General features: G+C 41.1%; 1 protein-coding gene across 1 annotated transcript in view; it reads left to right on the top strand.

Annotated features, from left to right (window-relative positions):
• The window catches only part of SYNE1 (spectrin repeat containing nuclear envelope protein 1), a 423,836-nt gene that overhangs the window by 306,045 nt on the left and 101,157 nt on the right, over positions 1-16,634 (top strand). Inside the window, exons 101-107 of the mRNA XM_090279990.1 lie at positions 927-1,058; positions 1,269-1,424; positions 1,559-1,768; positions 6,112-6,213; positions 11,322-11,441; positions 13,144-13,344; positions 16,049-16,222. Of these exons, the coding sequence (XP_090136116.1) occupies positions 927-1,058; positions 1,269-1,424; positions 1,559-1,768; positions 6,112-6,213; positions 11,322-11,441; positions 13,144-13,344; positions 16,049-16,222 (1,095 nt within the window). The remainder of the gene's footprint in view (positions 1-926; positions 1,059-1,268; positions 1,425-1,558; positions 1,769-6,111; positions 6,214-11,321; positions 11,442-13,143; positions 13,345-16,048; positions 16,223-16,634) is intronic.

The following is a 16,634-nucleotide window of genomic DNA, read 5'->3' as shown; positions in this document are numbered from 1 at the left end:
CTTACTGCCCTTAAGGGTAAAAACAGGCACTTTTTCTTTTCTTTTCCTTTTTTTTTTTTTGACCTAAAGTTCACTAGGTCAAAAGGCATCTATCTCCCAGAGCATTTTTTTCTCTGTGCACATCCAGTATATTTAGTGTCTCCATGCAGAACACCCTACATGGCTCCTGTTCTTAGGAACTTGTAACCAAACCAAGGAAATATTTTATACATTTCTCAAAAATCAGGCAGCCACGGCAAGCTCTGTAAGCGGGAATTGAAAAGAAAGCAGAAGTGGGGGGAGAAAAAGTAGTGGCCAGCCCCTATAGCACATGCACTACAGGTGTGGGATTTAAGCTGATGGATTTTAAAGCGATGCCGGGTGGGGTGGGCATTTCAGCTCCGGGGGGGGATAAGACTGCCATGTGAGAGGAGACTGAGTTATCAGCCTGAAAGGGAAGGGGGCAATGAGCTGTTCCTAAAAAGTATAGAAAACTTAGTTTGACACCAGGAACGACATTAACAAGTTTGAGTGCTTGGCTATGTTGTGGTCCTCGCTGGGGAGACAGTCTACATGCCTAAAAGAGTTTAGAGGAGGTAAGCGAATCATAATGGCAAAAGGGTCAGTCTAGACCCAGTACTTAGAATGGACTATTTCACCATGTGTAGGGCTGAAGCCCAGAAAACACATCGAGAGGAAGGCTGTAAGATTTCAGGCATTTCTGCCACCACTTTCTTTGTAGAGACCATCCGCAGAAACATTGCTGCTGCTGAATCTGGTCACCATGTTCAGTGGGTGTGGCGTGTTGTAGAGGTCCTGTTTCTCTGGGACAGCTTTTCAGAAGCAAGCACCATTTTCCAGCCCGTGCCTTGATGTGTACCATTTGAGATGAGAAACCTGGGCTTAGTGCATCGGCTCCCCACTAAGCTGCCCCTGTTTGTCTGCAGCTTTACAGAAAGCCAAATCGGCTCCTGTCTGGAGTGCCACTGTACCAAGGGGACGGGCAGACCCAAGACAAGTCTGCGGTGACGTCTTTGCTGGATGGGTTGAACCAGGCGTTTGAGGAGGTGTCCTCCCAGGTAGGGCTGCACTCTTCCTTTGCTCATAGACCTTGGTCTTCATGAAGTTCTTCCACGCCTGGGCGTGAACTGTGGTGACCCAGCCCTAGCGAATAGCCCTGAAAGGCAGGGCCGCTAGACTCCCAAGTCTCATCCTGGTGTTTTTTCTTTGATTTCTCAAAACACTGTAATAATAATTCATTCTCCCGCCTCTCCCCTCTTTTTTTCCAGGGTAGAGGGGCAAAGAGGCCGAATGTTCACTTGGAACAGAAGTTATATGATGGAGTTGCAGCTACTTCTACGTGGTTGGATGATGTTGAGCAACGTCTGTTTGTTGCCACAGCCCTTGTACCAGAAGAAACGGAAACGTGCCTCTTTAACCAAGAGGTACGTTGGGCAGCGTGTGTCTGTGAGTGTATGGGACATTATAAAGCATTTGCTTTCTGTGAGGTAAGGACTTGATTTGTATATGGACTCCTGGATTTAAACATTGCAATGGCCTTCTCTTTGATCAACCCCAGGCACTTGCCAAAGATATTAAGGAAATGTCTGAAGAAATGGATAAGAACAAGAACTTGTTTTCCCAAGCATTTCCAGAGAATGGTGATAACCGTGATGTTATTGAAGACACTTTGGGCTGCCTTTTGGGGAGGTTATCCTTGTTAGACTCAGTAGTAAATCAACGGTGTCATCAGATGAAGGAAAGACTTCAGCAAATACTTAATTTCCAGGTAAGACATTATCAAGAAATGTTTGTCCATTCTCCAGCCATATTCAGTCACAAACAGGATGCCTTACCGAGGTATGATATACCTAGACTTATTATTTTTTTTCAAATGTACATGCAGGTCAAGATCATTACAGAAAAACTATGGGACTGAACTCATTGGAAAAATAAGAGTTTTATACTCCCAGAAATGGAGGTTGAGAAAGCCAGCCAACAAAACTAAGAGTTGAATGGGGCTTTAATCTCAACCAGTAAAAGTCATATTTTTGGCACATTATAATTGTAATTTCCAGTTGTTAATAGTGGAGTTTAAAACATATAACCAAAGAAACATGCAGGAAGGGCTATAATAAACAATGAACCCTGGACTCCAATATCCAGGCCTATTGAGATTGACTATGGCCTAATCAGTTCCACCTGTGTTAAAATATATTACATTACTTCCCAATCCTCACTCCTAGGACTGACTGCCTTTTAGATCCAGACTGGGGTTCTGTTGCCAACTGAGTAATTGTGTGTTTATGAACCTTTTCCTGTGACTATAAAGGCAAATGCAAAAGTTTTCTGGTACATTTTTAGTGTTGATTTTCATTCCTAATTAAAATAAAAAGATAGTATCCTTTGGGAATACTTAAGTTTTAACTGAATTTTATTTTTAACAAGTATAGAAGTTTAATAAAATGGATACCCGTGGTTAGGTCCAAGAGTTTAATGTAAAAATTTTTATTTCCAAACGCAAAAAATATTGTAAAATGTTAAATGTAGCATTAGCCAAGAAACAAGGAATTTTCTAGATACATATCTAGAGGGACAAATTATCGCTGCCTTTCAGTGGTTTAACATTCTTAAAACTACACAATAAAAGTATCACAAATATTTGTGTATCACTATTTTATTCACAAAATATTTTCACATTTACTATTGTCTTTACTCTTCACAACATCCCTATTAGCCAGACATTGTTCTAATATTCATTTTACAAAGTCAAAAGAGCAAAAAGTAATAACAGTCTCCAAAGCCATCCCTCCTGGGTCCAAATTCTGACTTTGTCACCTACTGCTCTATCACCTCAGCTGTTGTTCAGTGTCCACAACTATTAAGTCACATCCATATTAATTGCCTCATAGGGTTTTGTGAGGTTAAAATGTGTAAAATATTTTGAACAGTGTCTGAAACATAATACTCAGGGAGTTTTGTTATTGATATTAATAATAATGTTTATTATAACAGGTTAGGCTATGAAACCTATGGAAAGTTTAAATTACTTCTCCAAAGTTATTTCACCATCAAGAACTAAAGCCAGGATATAACTGAAAGAATATTTTTATATTTTGTATTGCTTAGCTGATAGAAGGGGAGATAGGAATAGCAGACCTATTATTCAAGACATATTTTTGAAGGCAGAATCATTCAGAGAGCACTTGTTGATGGTTTGGATATGGGGAATGAGAAAAAAGGGGACAGCTGAGGAATTTCAGGAACTTTGACTTGAGGGGGGCATTGGCTGACAGAGAAGAGTGGCAGATAGCCATTGACCAATGGGCAAGACTGAATTGCTCATGGTACTATGGCCTGGACAATGGTACAGGATAGAATTAATATACCAGGCAAACAGTCATTGTAGACACTTTGAGTATGCAAGCCTGTGGCCAGAGGAATGACCTGTAGCATTTGCGCATGTTACGTTGTGTACCACATAGAAAGGAAGGAGCATTTCACTTCGAGTCAAGAAAAGTTGGGGTTGATTACTTAGGTATTTTGTTTTCATGCAAAATGTACATGTAGACATGTATACACAGTATGCCTAAAACCAGCAAAATTGTTGTGCAATTTATGGAAACTTGTTTCATTACTCTCAGATTTATCTTGCATAAAATAATGCACTGAACTATAACAGCATTCTAGTCTATCAGTTTGAATGAGGTAAGTAAAAGTACAAATGTGTTTATCACCCAGGGGCATATTTCCCTTTTCAAATTGCCATTACTATGCTAGTGTCTTTGGTGCATTAAACTTTTTATTGGTAAATTTGGTGAGAGTAAAATGTGAACCAAGCCATGAATACCCGGGAACTAATTGTGTGCGGAGGACCGAGAGGAGATCACTTCAACGTGAAATTCTCTTTAATTAAGTCTTGTCCTCCGTTTTCCTTTTGCCAACAAGTTTCTACTTGTTGGTGGCCAGCTCGTGAACAAAAACTGATATCTAAAATGTGTTCCAATTTAATGGAAAGAGTTCCCATGTTAATGTCATTAAAGATCATGTCACAAACTATTTTGTTTTACTTCCCACCGAGCGCATGGTATGCTGTTGGTGCTCAGTAGTTATCACAGTGGCGTGCCTTCGTTTTCCACTTAACAGCTGAGCATTAGCTTTTGCCAGACCACTCGCAATACCCTGTGCCCAGCAGACAGCCTGGGAGAGTGCATGGGTGTGCGATAGAGGTGTATGCCTACAAGGAATCCCGTTATTCATCCGCTCTTCTGTATTTAAAGAACGTGTACCCATAGACGTGGCCCCAAATAAATTCCCTGGGCATTTTTAGAGTTAGTATTTAAGTTATTTAAAAAAACAAAAATTGAATAATTTATTATATAAGGGAAGCAGCACAAATGATTTTAAAACTTGAAACTTTCTGTGGCCCTGTTTTTGCAAACAGCTGGAATCCTGCCTCTTTAGGCTTCGCAAGTAATTCCAATGACTATAAGAAAAAATTGTAATGTCTGTTAACGTGTGTAATATATAGGTACCTTAATTATCTTGCCCTTTGACAGTGTAGTAATAAGAAATGGTTAAAGCCTTTACGTTTTCATTCTTAAGAAACTGTCAACATCCATATGGTTATCAGCACCCCAGAGTCGTCTTGGCTAGTCTCTTCTGGTACTGTGGCTTTTAAAAATGTGAACTCTGTTTCCCATTGCCTTGAGTAGAATATAATTAAGCTAGAAAATATGCACTTAAAATGTAAAGATGATATACAGGAAATATACACACATCTTTATTTCTAACCCATGTTATGTTATTTACATGTTACTCATTTAATTTAACTTAACCAATAGCCTAAATATAAGTAGATAATAAACAGCTCATTTCTTCTGCATCTGCTCAGATGAACAGAAAACATCTTTTCCTATGCATGCAAACACGTAGCTGTGTCCTGGCTCCAATGGCCCGTGTGGTCTCACCCTGCACACAGTTGGGTAATACAAACATTACTGTATCTCATAAGCAAAACCCTTGTTTCTGCCACCACTTTTCCAGTCCTGTTATTACATTTTCCTATTTAGTCTGCAAGGAGGCATGCAGATTGGTTTGGGTTTTGATTCGTGACAATTGTTGCCTCTTAGGATCATATGTCTCTTTCTGATTCTCCTCTATAATGCTTTAAAAAAATTACTGCACACACCACTCACAATTTTGCTTTTTAGCCTTGAATTTCGTGTGCTGATGCTCCCACACAGCCTTAAAGATGTTTTTCCTTGGTATGATTATCCTTCTCCTAGTGAGACAGTCAGAATTTTTGCATCTGGCGCTAAACCTTTGCATCTGATTTGCTCCCAGTGAAGAAGATGTGATGAATCAAACTTCATCCTGTGATGGGCAACCAGCCCGTCACATATATTTGCTCACCAATAAGAAATAGAGCTTATTTGCTGATATTTGGTGGGGGGTGGGATTAAACATTTTATCATTCAAATTTTGTTCAAATTGAGTACCAGAATTCTGATAGTTCTCTCATTTTTATACAAATCTAACTCAAAAGAAATATATTTGGACTTTTAAGTGAGTCATGTTTATGAACAAAAGGCTTGGCTAAGTTATTTTGGTGTTTTTATATGTCTTTGGTCATGGTGGAAATAGTTATTTTCTAAACATCAGGATGACTTTTATAAGCTTGTGCAAATTCTTTGAAAATAGAGAAAAACAACAAGTAAGGGAGAGAGGGAAGGAGAGGAAAGAGGAAAAGGGGAATCATATTTTTTTCCCAAATTAGTGTAACATCTATATGTTGTTTTACTAGACAGAAGTCATTTAGTGGAATATTTCTGCTGGAGTGTTTAAATATGCACATTTATTTCAGACATAGCAAGAAGGTTAGTGTGACCAGTATTGCTTTTTTATTTGTATACTTTATCTTCATTTATATTGGGTTGAAAATGGCTTGTGTAACAAAGTCTTCAAAGATCAACTTTAGCCCTTGAATAAATTGTTAACCTGTTTCTTTTATCTTCCCATAGATCAGTATTGCTTTTTCTGGACATAAAATTTCTACACCTGACTATTATTTCTAAGAATGTGTGTTATATTTATAAACCATTAAGTCTTCCTATTCCTTCCCCTCTCTAGAACGATCTGAAGGTGCTGTTCACATCTCTGGCTGACAACAAATACATCATTCTGCAGAAACTGGCAAATGTATTTGAACAGCCTGTGGCGGAGCAAATAGAGGTATTTACAGTTGTTTTTTCCAGAAGGACAAATGCATAGAGTAGGTTGGATTTACTATAAAATGTCAAATAGTCCATGAAAGACTAATGACTTACATGCCATTTTTCTTTGTCACATGTTTTGTTTTTAAGAGCTGGATATGAATAACTGGCCAGGTTATGGTGACTCTGTCACTTACACTTGCACCGAACTAGGAAACATGAGCTAGGAAAAGGTGTCGGTGACAGATGCTGACATGAAGACGTTTGTCCTCTAACACTGAGATTAGACACGGATGTCAGTGACCCATGCAGGAAGTCACACCGTCCTGGTGGTGGGACAGAGAATCACAGTGGACATTCAGCAGAGGGGTAGATGGTCTCCCGCAGGAAGGTCAGGGAAGAGTCTACAAAGGGAAATTTGAACTGGACTTCCAAATTGGGACACATACTGACTGGAGGAAAGGCAGCCACGTAAAGAAGACAGCAAGAACAAAGGCACACATGTTAGACAGTTCAGGGCTTTTCGGGGGAAAAGCAAGGGATCCTTTTTAGCTGAACATACAATGACTGAATGTGGTTGAGGGACCTAAGGTTGGATGAGAAAATCTGAGGCAGCTTGTAGGACCTATTGCATGGAAGAGAAAATGGATGTTGTCGTACAGATCATTGGTGTCTAAACTTGATTGATCGCACACCCCATTAGTTAAAACAAATCAGCACACATGACAAATATATGAATAGTTACTTATGTATAAGTTATAAGCAGGCGCTTTGTTATAAAGCACACACAGGAACAGAAATGAACATGGAACATGAAGGTGCAGTGTTTCCTCCTCATGGGTCATCTTACACCTTTGGTACCTGTACTCACCTTGGAGAACAGTGGCAGTGGGCAGTCACTGGGGGTCCTGGAGAATGAGAAGGGGTCTCGGCGCCAGATCCTGCTTTGCAGGGTTGGCGTGACAGTGCTGGGGTCAGAAAGCCTGGTTCCATCATGAGGACACACAGCTGACATGGTGAGGAGGAATAATGGTCACATGAGGACAATGGCAGTGAAAACAGAGGCAAGAGGGGAAGGGAAGGATGCTACACAGAATCTCACATTTCATCAGCTAAGTAATTATGAAAAAGGTCTTATAACAGAATTTTATAACCTAATTTCAGTAGACTTCTAAAGGTTTTATGGATAGACTATGGACAATAAACCCAAATATTTTTTTATATTGGGTTGGCCAAAAACTCTTTTATGTTTTTCCTGTGAAAGGAAGGACAGTTTTCATTTTCACCAATAACTTGGTTGGTTTGGATATTTGGAGTATGTCGGCTGTCTCCCGCTATTGGCTTCTAGTTGGTAGAGGCCGGGGTGCCGTTCAGCATCTTCCAATGCCTAAGACAGCCCCACAGCAAAGAATTATCTAGCCAAAATGTCAGTAGTCCCAAGAAACTTCACAAACCACTTCTGACACTTTCAATCAGTCACAGTACATTCTCCACACACGGCACAAATTGTTTTTTGTGTTGCAGTTGCGTTGTTACCTTTCTTGAAATAATAAAGCATAATGTGCCAACAATGTTGCATGTTTTCTTCCATCTTCAGTATTAAAATGGCAGCACAAAAATTCACCAATTTTGATAACTTTTTTTTAAGCGTACACTGGTATGACAGCTGTCACAATAGTCAAACCAAATTGTTTTGAATGAAGTTAAAGACAACTACTAGAGCCTTCCTACAGAAAAAACTAAACCAACTTTTTGGCCAGCCCAATATAAAGTGATATCTATGTCTGTCTGTCTGTCTGTCTGCCTACCTAGGATAGATCACCTAAAATTGTTTGCAAAATTATATGTGTACTTCTCTTGACCATAATTTTACCTGCTTTCACAAGCGAGCCCTCATTACCCCAAATAAAGAACAAATTTTCTGTATTATATCTACTGGAAAGGACCTGCTTTTAGTTTTAATTTTTTTAAATTTTAGCTTGTGTTGTATTTGATTCCACGAAAGATTTGAGCAGCTGTAGTGATGCTTTGCCTTGAATTTCTGTTGTGGAATATAGGATGAACATGGTCACAACTTACACTGTTACTAATTACTGACCAGTAAAACTGAAGTAAATGCCACAGATAAAAGTAAATAACTAGATTATTTCTTTTAATAAATGGAAAGCCACTTAAGAAAATGTGCTAATCTAACCCCCACACTCCTTGGGTTAACAAGGTAATAATAGCAGCATGCATGGGGGTGCCCCCTCTGAGTGTATTCACGCTTTGCGGTGTGACATTCCGATCTGCCCCCAAAGCCTGTTGCAAAGCTGTCTTCCGGAACCTTCTTTTCCTACCATTCTGAGAATTTCCTTCACTTCTCCCTCAACTGGATCTTCTTTTTCTGGGTCCTGTGTCATTATTGTGTTGCTTCCTTGTTTTGTTCATGGATACCCCTTCTCAGAAAGGGTGTGTGCTAGATCTGTTTGTCAGTATTTTGCATGTCTGAAAATGTTCTGATTCTGTGCTCACACTTGATTGATAGCTTTGCTCTTCATAGAATTCTTGGTTGGAAGTCTGTTTCTTAGAGAATGTGGAGACTTCTGTTCCATTGTTTTCCAGAACCCAATGTTAGCTTTAAGAATCTAAAAATCATTCTAATTCCCAAAGGTCCCCAGTGTTCTGAAGTTTCACAAAGACATGCCTAGGGGAGAGTCTGTTTTGTCCTCTGGGCTGAGAGCTCAATGGGCTCTTTGCATTTGGCTACTCTCCTTTTTCTATTTTTCAAATTTTTCTGATGATTTTTAAAATATTTGTATTCTTCCGTTTTACCTTTCTCTGTTTCTGGGACTTCTTTTTGTAAATTTTAAAAAAATCCTCACCCAAGGATACATTTACTGGTTTTAGAGAAGGATGAGGAGAGAAGGATAAACGTTGATTTGTTGCTTCCCATACGTGTCCCCACTGAGGATTGAACCCACAACCTAGGCACATGCCCTGACCAGGAGTCAAACCTGCAGCCTTTCTGGACACGGGATGATGCTGCAACCAACTGAGCCACACCAGCCGGGGCTGGGTCTCCTTTTAAGCAGACATTGGGTGTTCCAGTCTTCTAATTTCTTTGTCAAGCGGCATTTCTGTCCTCTTAAAGGCTCTATTTTCTGGAAGCCTTCTTCACTTTCAACTTCAGGTGTTTCTACTGAGTTTGCATTTCTGCTCTCATGCGCTTCATTTTCCCAGAGCTCATTTTGGTTTCCTAAATGATCCTTTTTTTAAAATAGCATCCTGTCCTTTTTTTAATATGTGCATTATTTTTTGTAAGCTGTCTGGGTGTATCGGTTTTTTGTTGAAGTTTTATTTTTTCTGTATATTTTGTTTCCGCCCAGGTTTCTTTGGGTTGTTTGCTTACTTTGGGTTCCTATCTTTAATGCTGGAGGCTTTTCTCAGGAAATTCTTTGCTGTCTGTTCCATTTAAGGTGGAGACTAAACAGCTAAATGGCAACCTGATGGATGCAGAAGGCTTGACAGTGTTGAGATTTGCTGGAGTGTGGTCTATGTGGCCTATTTGCTGGAGAATCCTTGTGTCCGATTTTTAGGTCTTCCTTTCAGTTTTTTCCTATGTTTTCCCCTTTCCCAACCAGGAATGAAAGTCTGCCTGGTGCATTCTAGAAGACCGAGGGGCTCCCCGTTCAGCATTCGGTGGACGTTCACTTTATCTCCCTGTTTTCACTCAAGTACTCAAGCCCACGACTGTGTCTGGGGCCCCTGAGTCCAGATACTACATTTTAGCTTCTCCAGAAAATAAGTGTTCCATCTTTTACCAGAGGAGGAAGGGCCGTGTGGAATGAGGAGAGGGACCCAGGAATTTAGCTCCCCTTTGAGCTGCTTCTCACCACCCTCCTTATTTAGCTCCCGTCTGACTTCCCCCCGAGTGCCAGATGGGGAGGATGGCCTGCTGGGTCAGGATTCAGCTTTCTGAGATTTTCTAAGTCAGTTATCCCGTTCCCTTCTGATTTCCAGATTTCAAAATGTCATTGGTACTGTCTTCTTTTCTTTTGCCTTGTTCTTGTAGATTTATGGGGGCGGGGTAGGGGGAAGACCCTCCCAAAACCAAGCAAACAACCTATTTGCTGCGGTGGTAGTGGGGATTCAGAAAAGAAAAATGGGACACATGTGTTTTTATCTGCCATCTGGAGTTCATGTTCTTTTCATTCTTCAAAGGCAACTGAGGTTGCCTTTCTTTCGAAAGCCTACTGGTTCTGCTCCAGGATTCACTGGGATCTCCGTTTCCTGAAGTGCTCGAACACGGATGACGTGTGTCAAGTTTAGCCCATAACTGTTCTGTAGGCCCATGTGTACTCTGGCTCCCTAACCAGACTCTTAGCTTCGTGAAGGCCAGGATGTGACATTTTATGCTTCTGCGGACCTCACCCTGGGAAGAGAAGGCACTGGAATCTTTGTTGATTGCTTGATTTTCTGCTGCACGTAAACTTTCCCTTTCCTTGCTGTCACATATTCTTTTCTCCTTCTTTCTAAAAAAATTTTTATTAATTGATTTCAGAGAAAAAAGAAGGGATGCAGAGAGAGAGAGAAATAGAGACAGAGAGAGAGAACATGAATTTTGATTTGTTGTTCCACTTATTTATGCATTCATTGGTTGATTCTTGAATGTGCCCTGAGCAGGGACCAATCTGTCCGTAATCTTGGCGTATCGGGATGACACTCTAACCGACCAAGATACTCGGCCAAGATCTACAGAGTTTCTTGCCTCACCGAATCTCTCTCCAAAGATGCTCAAAACTGCAATTCAGGAAACCACAGCATGACCCCCTAGGCAGTCTCAGACAGATCCCGTTTTCTACTGTCCCTCCATCATGCTTCTTTTTCACGTGTTGCTCTTCCCAAACTTCTTTCTTTATTTGAGGAAGCGCCTACCTCCTTATCTTTAAGAGAGTTGATCTGTAGTATAATAAAGGGCCTTCTCTTTTTTTCCGTATCCTAGATGACCATGGTTTTTCTGTTTTATTGCTATGAATTTTCTTGGGTGTATTGTTGTAAGTGGACAGAAGAGGAATAAGTAAGGAGACAGGGTGGCCACTTTTCATAGTGTGGGAGCGTTGATGAAATATCATCAATTTTACCTAGGCGATACAGCAGGCTGAAGATGGGCTAAAGGAATTGGATGCAGGAATCGCTGAATTAAAAAAGCGTGGGGACAAGTTGCAGGTTGAGCAGCCTTCTCTGCAAGAACTCTCCAAACTCCAGGTACGATTTCCTACTGACTGCGTTCAGTGATACGTCCTAATTAGAAGTCAAGAAAAAATTATTTTCTCTTTTCATGGTTTTTCTTTGTAAAATTCATATCATTTAAGTTCTAATCTTTCTTCCAAGTAACTCTTACAATCGTTTTCTGACATTTTTACTATACTTAATGCAATAAAATAAGTTGTATTCTCATGCTTCTAAGATTCTTTTTTTTTTTTCCTGGATTTTTTTTATTATTGTGATGGCTAAGCATCGTGGTATAGTTTAGTTGTGTTACATTATTTTATGCTCTAAGAAAAAAAAAAATATATATATATATATATAACAATTATCAGTTCAACCCAGAAAAGTTAAAAAAAAAAGGGGATACCTATTCCATAGTATAATGTACCCCCAAAAACTTTTAACTAAAAAGTATTCAAGCTAATGGTCTTTAAAAAGGGGGTTTATCAGTTGTTCAAAACTATAGTTTAACTATCTTTCATCCATGTGTGAATGGAAGAGAGACGGCGTTTGAATTTCAGAACAAAAAAGAAATTAAATGCGAAGGTAGCTGAAATCTAAACGGGCCTCCCGGCATCCTTCAGGAATAGAAGGCTACTTTGCTTTCCCCGATCTGACACTTACCCAAGAATCTGATATCAGGGTGGTGGAGAGATGCCGCGTTATTAGACCAGCAACAGTTAGCCTTTGATAAGCAACATAGTTAAGTTTTATTTTTTAATTGTATAATGACACACAGACACACACGTATTCTCTGCACGCCTTGTTACAGACTGTGGCGGGGTTACTAGCATGAATCCAGAGAAGGGTCACAAGTTCCTCCTCTTGAGAAAATAAAATAGCTCTTAGGTTTTTATTTTAAGGGTCCCATTCCTCTAGCTAACATTTCACAATATCATGAGCCCACTGCCCCCAGTCTGTCCTTTTCTGACAGTTTTTCCGACAGTGCTTCAATGTCAGGTGTGAGTCAAATGTCATAGCTATAGATAGGTATTAATGTTGAACCTTTCCAGACTGAACATTTTTGGCCTGCTAAACCTTAATATGATACATTAATCAGACCCAGATGGCTCAAATAGATTTTATGTTTGGTGTATCATCATCCCCTAAAATGTCTTTACAGTTAAAATACTTATTTAATTCACCACATTTGGCAAAAACATTGCCTTTTCAAGTCTTCAAGTCTTTCAGTTCACATTAAAGTCCTCTGTTTCTCAGGCTCTGTATTTGAAGAACAGCCCCAAATCTGATTATATTGAGCAGATGGAATGTTACAGATACTATATTTAATTACTCTAAAATAGTATGACTGTTGAGAACATTATAAAAACCAGAATTACATGTCCTGTGTCATGTCCCTCAGCCCCATGAACAAATTTTTAACATTTTAACCCCGCCAATCTCCAAACAATGGACATCCCTAAAAGACAGTGGTCAAATCTACCTCATGTGTCATTTTCTAGGCAACCTTTCTGCATATTCTTTGGAATGTTAAAAAAATTAGCTTATCTTTTGAAAGAAGTTTTTGAAGTGCAGATTCTAAGGGAGGCAGGCAGACAGAAGCTTTGTAAGCAGAGAGCATCCCCACAGACAGACACTTGGAGGAGCGTCCTTGGGTCGTGGGCTTGGTAGGTAACATACTTTCGGAGAGGAGCCAGAACATGACTTGAGCGTGAACAATGCCCTCTCTGTGTCGAAGGACATGTATGATGAACTGATGATGACCATTGGCTCTCGGCGGAGTGGACTGAACCAGAATCTTGCACTCAAGAGCCAGTATGAACGGGCCCTGCAAGACCTGGCTGACCTGCTAGAAACCGGAAGCGAGAAGGTGGCAGGTGACCAGAAAATGATCGTGTCTTCCAAAGAGGAAATCCAGCAGCTTCTTGACAAACATAAGGTAGAGAGAAAGAGGCTGGGGTGGGGGGAGTGAACGTACGTGAAAGCATAGTCTCCTTTATGGATAGATGTTCAGGAAAACCCAGTATTTTCAATCTTTTAAGAGTTCCTGTTCATGTAAGTTAAACTTTGAAGTGGTCAACAAATAGTACGTTCAAACCCATCAGCATTTAGTAGCAAGAAACAGTTATAGAGGATATGTTCTATAATTTTATCAGTAAAAAGAGCATCAGCCTTAGCAGTAATTTTAATGATCACATCCTCACCGGCGTCAGCCAGGCTTTCTCTCTTCATAAACTTCAATCAATGGGAAACATCAGGACTCTCTTCAAGGAAGCCCAGCTTCCTTCTTCGCTGCTGTTTTTCTCTGTGCCCTTTATGCCTGCTGCCTTCTTGTTCATCTAGTCCTAGGTGTTCTCTCTGCCTCCCCTGGTCCGGCCAAGAACTCCTCGCTCTGCTCTGGGATTGGGTTTCTGTCTCTTACCTGCATCACCCGGCCCTTCTGGCCCTTAAGCACATGCTCCTCTAGTGGCTGCAGGCCTCGAGAGTGTCCTCCTGGGACACAGGGTCCTTTTGCTACATAATCAAGCTTGGTAGGCCTGAGGTCGCTCCATTTGTATGTGCTATACCAAGTTCAGGTTAGCCACGACTCCTTCATGCAGCCATGCCCATACAAAGGTAACCACATCGTTAGCAGTGATTACAGAAAGAGCAGTTTGGCAATCCCCCAAACCCCCAGGCTCTGGGAGTTTTCTATAAGGAAACTTTAAAAATTTCATTGGGCCATAAATGGTTAACATTCTACCATCATGTAGCTCTCTAGTGGCTTCTAAAGGTGCATTTTTTTTTTCTTTTGGGTTATATACTTCTTGCTATTTTTCCCAGAGGTTTCTGTGCAGAACTTGGTGATTTATTAAAGCCTTATCATTTGGCTTTGAAAACATTGCTTTAAAGTTCACATCTGGTGTTTCTCAAATCTTTGACCCTAGTAATAAAATATCCTCCTGAGTTATTCCAGAGAAGACACTAGGTTCAATGCCTATGAATAACAGAGAAATAAAACTCCCATGGATGAAGAGCTCTTGAAGGGAGCTGCACAGACAGCCCTCCTGCCATGAGAAGCCCATCCAAGGCCGGCAGGGGGATGGTTATAAACAGAACGTCGGCCTTCCCTGAATGTTAGGCTCCATGACCTCCAAGTTCTCTTCCAACTTGAAACTTCTATGATGTAGTGATTGTTGGTTATTTAAAAATAATGATTCTAGCTTCTCTTGACCAGAGCGTTTTCTGAGGGAGAGCTAGCTTTGCAGTGACCTTGGGCAAGTTACATGGCCCAGACAAATAGTTCGGTGTCCTCACCTATAAAATGGGAACGAAGTCTGCCACACAAAGCTGCCGTAGGATCAAATGTCAAGGGCTGGCAGAGTGCCGGCACATAATACACACTACAAATATTATCCATTCCCAGTCCTCCGGTTCTGCCCAAGGTGCCAGGAACAGGAAGTGGGATAAACTCTATCTCCCTCCTCTGCTGCCTTTTGCACACCAAAAGGAATAATTGAAAACACATTTGTAGGATTGTGCAAGGCCTACAGTTTTGTAAGTATAAGACAAGGGACATTTAAAAGGGCATAATACCACTCAATGTGTGTCAAGCTGCGCTTGGCAGGGCGTGCAAAGCACAACCCATGCCCTGGGAGTGCAGAACAGTAGAGCCGAGGCCCAAACACAGAGGAAGGAAAGCTGTGAATGTGTCTAGTGAGGTCATTTCTGTAAGTGCAGCGTATAAGCAGAGGCCACGGTGGGGAGCGGGGACTCATGTGTCCGAGGTACAAGGGAGGCCGTTTGTGTGGTGGAGTTAGTGAGAGGCGTGTCAGGACCGTAGGAAAGGCCAGACTTACAGGGACGGAGGATTCGGGGAACAGAGGTTGGATATCAGGAACTGGTCGCATACGAAGGGCTCTGTTTGGGCACAGAGTGTCTACAGCACAGCGTTGGGTAGGTGCACGTGTTGGGAGAACAGGAGAGGCCAATTAGGAGGCTGCAGCCCTGTCCTCCCGGGGTCCGGGGGAGCCCAGAGGCGATGGGACAGCATCACTCACAGATGCACTGCGTGCCGCCAGCTCTCACATTGGAAGCAATTTTTATTTTTTACTTTTAAGTATATTTTATTGATTACACTGTTACAGTTGTCCCAATTTCTTTTCCCTTTGTTCTCCTCCACCTAGCACCTCCTTCCCTCCAGCAATCCCACCCCCCTTAGTTCATGTCCATGGGTCGTGCATATAAGTTCTTTGGCTTCACCCTTTCCTATGTTATTCTTAACTTCCCCCTGTCTATTCTGCACCCTCCGACTATACCTCTTAATCCCTGCACTCTTTCCCCCCTTCTCCCCCTTCCCCTCCCACCTGACACCCCTCCACTTGCTTCTCATACCTATGATTCTGTTTCCACTCTGGTCATCTGCTTAGTTCATTTTTGTTTTTATTTTTTTAGATTCTGTTGTTGATAGTTGTGATTTTGTTGTCATTTTGATGTTCATGGTTTTGATCCCCTTTTTCTTAAATCCTTTTAATATGTCATATAATAATGGCTTGGTGACGATGTACTCCTTTAGCTTTACCTTGCCTGGGAAGCGCTTTATTTTTTATGGTAAGGCAGTATACGAATGAATCGCCGACCTCTTTGTACCTGAAAAATTGCAGGAGTACTTTCAAGGCCTGGAATCTCATATGATTTTGACTGAAACCCTCTTCAGAAAGATTATCAGCTTCGCAGTTTCACAGGAGACTCAGTTCCACGCAGAAGTGATGGCGCAGGCTTCCGCCGTCCTGAAACAGGCTCACAAAAGGGGTGTGGAGTTGGAGTACATTCTAGAGGTGAGACCCTTGATGCGGCACCTCCCCTACAGCGGACTCCCTGCTGAGAAACAGTCTGTTAAGGGGAGACACGTTCCTGCCTGCTGTTGGCCCCCTGTGTGACCTTGGAACTCCCCCAGACTCTGCATCACCTGTTGCATTTTGATAAAGCCTCTGCCGTGCTGAGAGTCCGCTGGGGGAATACTGACTTCAGACCTGGATGACGATGCCTGGGTTTCTCATAGGCTGAAAACCTTTGGACGTTTGCTGTAAATGATTGAAACAAATTTCAAAATGATGGATAACAAGATTTTCTCATTCAAGACAAAATACAAATCTGAATTTAGAAATAAGTCATTTGAAAGTTCTCCTTAGTAGAATGTTTATGCTTTATATTCATATTTCTTAAATGTCTGTGTTTTTTAAATTTGCA

The sequence above is a fragment of the Furipterus horrens genome, unplaced genomic scaffold, assembly GCF_987537825.1.
Source record: "Furipterus horrens unplaced genomic scaffold, mFurHor1.1.pri manual_scaffold_6, whole genome shotgun sequence".
NCBI lineage: Eukaryota > Metazoa > Chordata > Mammalia > Chiroptera > Furipteridae > Furipterus > Furipterus horrens.
The sequence above is the reverse complement of the archived record's forward strand: the minus strand, read 5'-3'. Positions and strand labels throughout refer to the sequence as shown.